Source organism: Medicago sativa, chromosome 8, assembly GCF_051527215.1.
Source record: "Medicago sativa cultivar Bolivia chromosome 8, Bolivia_mono, whole genome shotgun sequence".
Lineage (NCBI taxonomy): Eukaryota > Viridiplantae > Streptophyta > Magnoliopsida > Fabales > Fabaceae > Medicago > Medicago sativa.
Genome location: NC_140756.1, coordinates 92,290,025 through 92,297,768, shown reverse-complemented (window position 1 = coordinate 92,297,768; position 7,744 = coordinate 92,290,025). Strand labels below are relative to the sequence as shown.

General features: G+C 28.3%; 1 protein-coding gene across 1 annotated transcript; it reads right to left on the bottom strand.

Moving 5' to 3' along the window:
• Positions 1-5,141: 5,141 nt before the first annotated feature.
• LOC146903341 (agamous-like MADS-box protein AGL29) lies at positions 5,142-5,965 on the bottom strand. The gene has a single exon (XM_085735571.1). It carries the CDS (start codon positions 5,826-5,828, stop codon positions 5,289-5,291), a length of 540 nt encoding a protein of 179 aa, XP_085591697.1. The 5' UTR covers positions 5,829-5,965; the 3' UTR covers positions 5,142-5,288.
• Positions 5,966-7,744: the final 1,779 nt, after the last annotated feature.

Here is a 7,744-nt window from a genome sequence, read left to right as displayed (position 1 = left end):
TGAGATAGGATCCGTTGACACCACGTGTCGTTGACATCAAATCCTATCCATTAGTTTTCATAATCTTAATGGCTCATATTTATTCATATTAGTATTAACGTGCTCATCTTTAACCCCACTCAATAATCATGCTTCTGGTTTTTATGAAAAAGTCTAACAACCATAGTTTTTGATTTCACAAAAAAAGGGCATAGCTTTAATTTGTAGATGTCGATTGTCGAGAACCATTCCATCATTTAACAATAATAGTGTGTGATTGAAAGAAATGATACACAATAAATGAAAATGTGGAATTGTAATTGGCCTTTGATCAAATAAAATCAACGGTTAAGATTTCGTGTCAACGAATTCGTTGACACCAGGTGTCAACGGATCGTGTCTCTTTTTTTATATATGTTACTGTTAAATGTGTGAAGACTTTTTATTATAAAGATAATACATGTTGTAACAAAAAAAAAAACCTAAAAAAAGATAATACATGTTCAACGCGGGTCGAGAATATATATGAATTGTATATATATAATCTTGATTTCTTTAAATGTGTGAAGATTTAATAAAGAGAATAATGTTTTTAAACGAGAATCAAAACAATTTTCTCATTAAAAAATACGAGGACTTGAAAATACAAAATTACTATACAATTATCACAATTATTAAGTTTCCCGTGCGTTGCACGGGTGTAATCACTAGTGCTTGTAATCATACATTTGTCGTTCAATGTAATTCTTCAGCCATCTTCTTGGAGTCAAACACAAATGGTGTCTCTTTTCCATCTTCCTCCAAGTCAATAATACAAGCTCTCAGTCTCACTAGTGGACACGACAAAATAGAAGAACGGATGAAAACGCAACTATAATTGTGATCCAATACTTGATAGTTTATACTCCCTCCGTCCCGGAATAGCTGACCCATTTTCTAAAAAAAAGTGTCCCAAAATAACTGACCCATTTCAATTTTCAATACAACTTTCTTCATTCCCAATACAATATAACACTAAATAATACTACTTTTATCATTCCCAATACAATATATTCCACTTTCCCCTTTATTTATACATTTTTCTTAATCTGTGTGAAATGAGCCAAGGGGTCAAATAAATTGGGACGGAGGGAGTAGTACTTTGATATATTTCTTAGTTTTACACGGTAATACAGATGTTTGACGTAGACAAATTAACAAGACATAAAAGACAGAGAAGTACAAAACCTCTCCACACAAAAAACGCAAAATCAGACATAAAGACAGAATTAAAAATAAAAAAAATTATGTCTCTAAGACATACATCAGCTAACAATGTTAATATTGTTAATCTAGATATTTTTTTAGGGATTTGTTGAATTTCAAACATCACAATTGTGTATGTGAGTTTCACATGATGTTTATCACTTCGTTTTTTTTTTTTGATGAAGGATCACTTCGTCTATAAATAAATAAAATAAATAAAAAGTTCTTAACAAATAAAAAAACATCAACAAAGTCCCGCGAGACTTAAACATCTAGCTAATATTACAAGATATTGTTATTTTTTGTCAAAACAAAGCAAGTACACCCTCCAATCCCTATTATAAGCAAAAATTAACATTTTAGATTCATTCATTAAATGATGTATGTAGTCTTTATTATAGACCACATACATCATTTAATAAATGAATCTTGCTTATAATAGTAACCAGAGGATGTACTATAATACCCTTTTGAGACACTGCGAATTATGACCCGTAAAAGAAAATACTCTTTTTTTTTTTTTTGTCTATAAAATTAAATGTGTCCTCTAAAAAAGTAAAAAATAAACTAAATGTGTTTAGTTATTTCCAAACGCTGTGGCAAGAAACTACTTTGCAACACAAAGGAAAAGAAAACTTCTCTAAAACAATTTTCCTATTAGGAAACGAGTGAAGACCTATTTTGGTCTTTTAACATGTTCTTGCAGTCCAGTTTTTATGCACACTCCTAGGTTGCATGGATCAATGCCAAGCCGAACAAAAATGATATATCATGGATGGATCATGTCTAATGACAGGTCATTTGAGTCCAGATGGAACATGGACTCCTATTTTTCATTTAGTACCTCTTAACCCTTTACCTTTTAACTATTGCACTCTTCTACAAAAATGTATCTTGCACATATCCCATGACAGCTTAAGATGAGACTCTACTGTCTTTTATTCAATCAAAGTGAGCACAACTTTCTCTTTGATGATATTATTCCTGGTTCTATTTTGCATGATCAATCATCTACCGTATATTTTTATCTCTACCACAATGAACTTACTCCCTCTGGTCACTATTATAAGCAAATTTCTACTTTTTAGATTCATTCAATAAATGATGTATGTGGTCTACAATATAGACCACGTACATCATTTATTGAATGAACCTAAAAAGTCAAAATTTGCTTATAATAGTGACCGGATGGAGTATTTGTTAGTGGCTCTTTACTCCCCAACATTGAGTCTCACACAGTATTGATGAACTTATTATTACACGGTAAACTTTTCCTATGAGCTTGAGTGGTTTACATTTCTTCCACACACCAAAAAAAAAAAAAAATCATACAGGACTAACGATAATTTAAATAATATTATAAATGATAAAATTGTTCAAATGGATGGAAAAATGTAAGAAAGAATCCAGCCTAAAGTGTGCCACATCAACGTAAATTATAAGGGATGAGTCCAATTTCAAAAAATTGACAAGATGGGGAGACTTAAATTGCTGATTTAGAAATAAGTGGACCAAAATCTTGAAAATCGAAGGCCTACGACTATAGTTAAATCTAATTATTTATATTTTTTTTTTTTTGAGCAATTATTTATATGCAAACTATTAGCATATCATCGATATATGAATATAAATATATACTATCAAATGTCTAATGGAAGATTTGTTTATATATAGTATTCAATAAAGTTACTCGAATAGAATTATCTCCGATACATGGAATCTACGAATAGAAAAAAAATATTTGAGTTTGAAATGCATTGTGCTAAATTGGCAACAACTTCAATTTTATTTAGTGAAAGTCCAACATAGGAACTCAATATGGCATGGACTTGCGTTAAGGGGATCCTTTTTCATCTTTCTCGTTTCTCATTGTTGTGGGAGGTGTGAATGTCATGCTAAATGCTTCCATTAATGGGGGTATCTTTTTGAGTTATGTTGTTGGTGCAGATTCTAATTTCCGAGTTTCTCATAAGTGGATTTGTTGATTATAAGTTGAATTTGTGAGAGAAAAATTGGAAAAATACTAGAACATTGAAGGCTAACTTGATCCTTTTTAAAATTGTATCGAGCTTAAAAAAATACCTCACCAAAAAAAAAAATAGACATCCAAATATTTACTTATTGTCTGTCTGCTATTGCATTTGTCCACGTTTTATAGAAAACCACGGCAATTTATCACGTTGGCACAAAAGCTCCAAATGTTAGCTTAATAAAGTCACGGCAGTTTTGCTTTGATAATCACACCAGCTGTGCTTTTGGTGTTGTAAACTCTATACCAAACACATGCTAAGACTTGCGTAAGATGATTTTGTATCTTTTTCTTTTGACAATGTTCTTTGATGATCTATAATTGGTTTAAGTTATTTATTCACTTTTTTGGTCTATAAACAAGAACTTGTGATCGCAAGCCTAAATTTAAAATATTTAGACACACTCATCTAATAAAAAAAACGTAGAAAGAGAAGAACAATTATTATTATTAATTTTTTTTAGAGAATTATTATTATTATTATTATTATTATTATTAAAATATTTAAATGATACATATTGTCACATGTGTATGCTTAAATAATTGAGATTTGTTTGGCAAAAAAATAATTTAAATTTTTTCGTTGTGACCAAAAAAAAATATCCGGGTAAAAATAGTGAGTCAAATGAATTATTGGCATGACATTTCTAAATCTATCTCTTTCAAGATGATTCAACTTCTCTATCTGCTCGATCATTTAACTTTAAACCATTAAGTAATTATGCATGTAAAAAAATTGGCAACCAATGTGTCAAAAAAAACTAAAATAGTATGAATATTTTATATATGTTGAATTTGTACAATTAGTCACTAACTTCCTTTCATGTCTTTTCTAAAAAAAATATCATTTCATGTCCTTTTAAAAAAGAGGATGGAAACATTATAGTTAAAAGAATTATTTAATCAAATTTCTTTTTTGAAGGATTTAATTAAATTTCTAAAACTTGTCAAAAAAAAATCAAATTTCTAAAAAAAAATCATTTCATGTCCTTTTTAAAAAAGAGGGATGGAAACATTATAATTAAAAAAATTATTTAATCAAATTTCTTTTTTGAAGGATTTAATCAAATTTCTATAATTAGTTTCTAATTAAAAATTTACTATGATTATTAATTTTATTCTAAAATTATTTTTATTATTTTTTTAAAAAAACATGAATATATGATTACGTTAAATGTAACAAGACACAAGCTTGTCTTTTGAGATTATTCATGACAGGTTTTTTTTTTGTCCTTCACGACGTAGTTTTTTTGGGGTCAAAATTCAATACAAAATTTTATCTATCACAAAAAATAAAATGTTTAAAGATATCCACAATAGAATTTTTTTTTATTTTTTTAATAAAAACTACAACAATGAACTAAGTGATGAGAGAAAGAGAGAGAAAACAAAGAACAACAAATCTGACGATTTTCATACAAATTTGCATTTTTCTTTTACACAAGATTAATAATATGTTCCATGATTTGTATTTTCTAGATTTAAATGGAGATACATCTCTTTTCTAATAAACGAAACCTCTTGTTATAAATTAGTAACGAGACATCAAGTTTAAAATTATGACAAATGATAACATTTCTAATAACCTTAGGTACTGAAATCATTTTCTACTAATAAATAAAATGATACACAATGTTTCTCACATTTATGTGGTTGAAGGCGAAATTTACTAATCTTCCCTTTAACTTTCATGGCTGGTGGCTTAGTCCGTTCACAATGTTGGGCATAGGCTAATTGTTATTTCGGTTATAGTTTTATTTTTGTACAGTTTTCTTGTAAATACTTTTGGACTTGGCTGTTTCTTTCTAGTACACCTTGTGTTAGGAAAGATTCATTGTTTTGAGTAATATATTCCATTTTAGCTTCTCTAAAAAAAAAAATGATACACTTTATTCATCGCTGATACTATTTTCTCTCCTGCTTCATTTTAACTGTGTGGGATATGCCAAACAAGGTTTCAGAGAGACATGCAAATATAATCTATTCCCAAAAAAAGTAGAACATAAATTAAAACTAGTTTTCATGTTGTAAAGAATTAATTTTTTCTTCTTTTCTTTCTTGCAGATTTTTCTTTTATTCCCACCACTGGATCCTGAGCTAAAAGCATCATGCATTCTGATATCTCCATATCACTAAGACGTAATTTCACCAAATCGTGAAGCTCTTTATATGAATCTCTCAATTCTTTAAGCTCGGAGAGTTTCATCACATTGTCTTGCTTCAGAATCTCATCATGGGTCTCGGTCTGCTTTTCACCTTCCCGAATTTGTGCCAACACTTCATCAAGTTCTAGATTCAATTTTTCTATATTGGGTGCATCAGAGGCGGGGTTCCCTTGGGAATCACTTGGTTCAGGCTCTTGTTGGAGATACTTGGCAGCAACAACATCAATTCCTGGGTGACCAAAAGAGTAAGGTCGATTCCCAGGAGAAAACACAACAATAGCGATCTCTGCTCCGCACAAAATGGACAACTCATTTGCTTTCTTGAATAAACCTGTTCGGCGTTTTGAGAATGTGACCTGCCTCGTGTTGGGATCTTTCACGATCTCAATCTCAATTTTGCGACGACCCATGATTCCTCCACCCGTTTCACACAATGACCTACTAAAAAAAAAAGAGAACAAGTTTAGAAATGAAGAGTGATTCTAAAAGTTGTGTGTATATGTTGCCCTTACTCCCCTATTTATGTATATAATCTAGAAAAGGTTCATTGTTTCTAATATTGATTTTAAAATATCTCATTTTTCAATTATGGACATTATTTTTTCTAAAATGGAAATACTTTATTATCATTATAATTTTACAAAATTGACCCTAAATATTTTGGGATTGTAAAATTTTATTTATCTTTAATTCAATTGGGGTTTATTGGAAAACAAGAAATCTAAATCTTATCTTTATTTAACATTATTAAATTAATATGTTACATGTAGAAGGTTTTTATTGTGAGTTGGTCACAGCTGGCGCCAACTAATATCTTACAACATCTTTCTAAGCGGAGTGTTCATAGGATAAAATCGTTTTATATCAATTTAATTAATTAATTATATTCAACTTTTTAAAATTAAAATTAATTTTTTTTACATGAAGATAAACGGGATTACCCCCATAGAACACTAACAAAACAAACTTATCCTAAAAAAAACACAACGAGACAAACCAACGATCACTTAGAAATATAACATGTTAATTTAAACAATTTTTTATTTTATTTTTTGGATGGCAAAATATATTATATATAAATAAGGGATTAGATCCCAAGCATTACATGTTAATTTAAACAATTGATTTGGTTTATTGAAAAAAGTTGATTTGGTACAAGCACACAATAAACTATTTTAAATAATTTAATTCATATATATGTTGTGTGTGTAGGGATTTTTTTTTGCTCATTGTAATTTATAATATTGACAAAGACAAAGCGAAGATTTTTTTTTTGCTCATTGTAATTTATAATATTGATAAAGACAAAGCGAACATATGCATAGATATTGAAAAATAGTGTAGGGATTTTTTTTTGCTCATTGTAATTTATAATATTGACAAAACAAAGCGAACATATGCATAGATATTGAAAAATATTTAGTATTTTGACATATAAATTAGAAATTCAAGTATCATAGTTATGATAAAAAAAATTATATATTTTCTAAAATTACCATTTACGTTATTTTAGGGGAAAAATTACAACTTACATGTTAAATACGATAAATGAAGATGAAATATTGATAATGGTTAACATTCTAATATGATCAAATAATCAGTAATTTATTTATTGTAAAGAGTAAAAAGACGTAAAAAATGAGAGATATTTTTTATTGCTGCTAAAACAACTTACAATATAGAGGTACCACCTATTTTAGTTTACAGGGAATGGTTGTTTTAATTCATTCACAAAAAGAAAAAAAAAGTTAACAATATTTTTATAAATAAAACACACTATTCAATATGATTTTACGATAATTTTCTTTGGAATTTGTCTAATCTTGCAATTTCTTATTTTCGATTTAGAGGTTTTCTTTATTTGTCAAAAAAAAATTTAGAGGTTTTCTTTCTTTAAAAAAGAATACACTTTATTATTTGTCGTTCCCTTGTTATGATTGAAATCCTTTTCTACGTTTTTAGTTTATCATTTTTTTTAATAAAATATTTTCATTGCTTAAAATTTCATTTTAAATTACAGGTTAAATAAGTTTTTAGTTCTTATAAATATATCAAATTCTGGTTTTATTCTTCAAAATTTTCAGCATGTTTTGGTCCCCAAATGTTTTCTATCATAATTTTTGGTCTTTGCTTTGAGTAAACTTAGGTGTATACTTCAAAATTTTGAATTATTTTTTGTAGTCATGTTTAAAACCAATATGGAAACATCTCTTGCAAAACATTAAATTTTGTTAACAAGGCATGAATTCAAATTTGAATTTTTATGTTCTTAACTTTAAAATTTTAAGTTTATAAATTTTTGTGGAAGACATTTTTATAATATTAT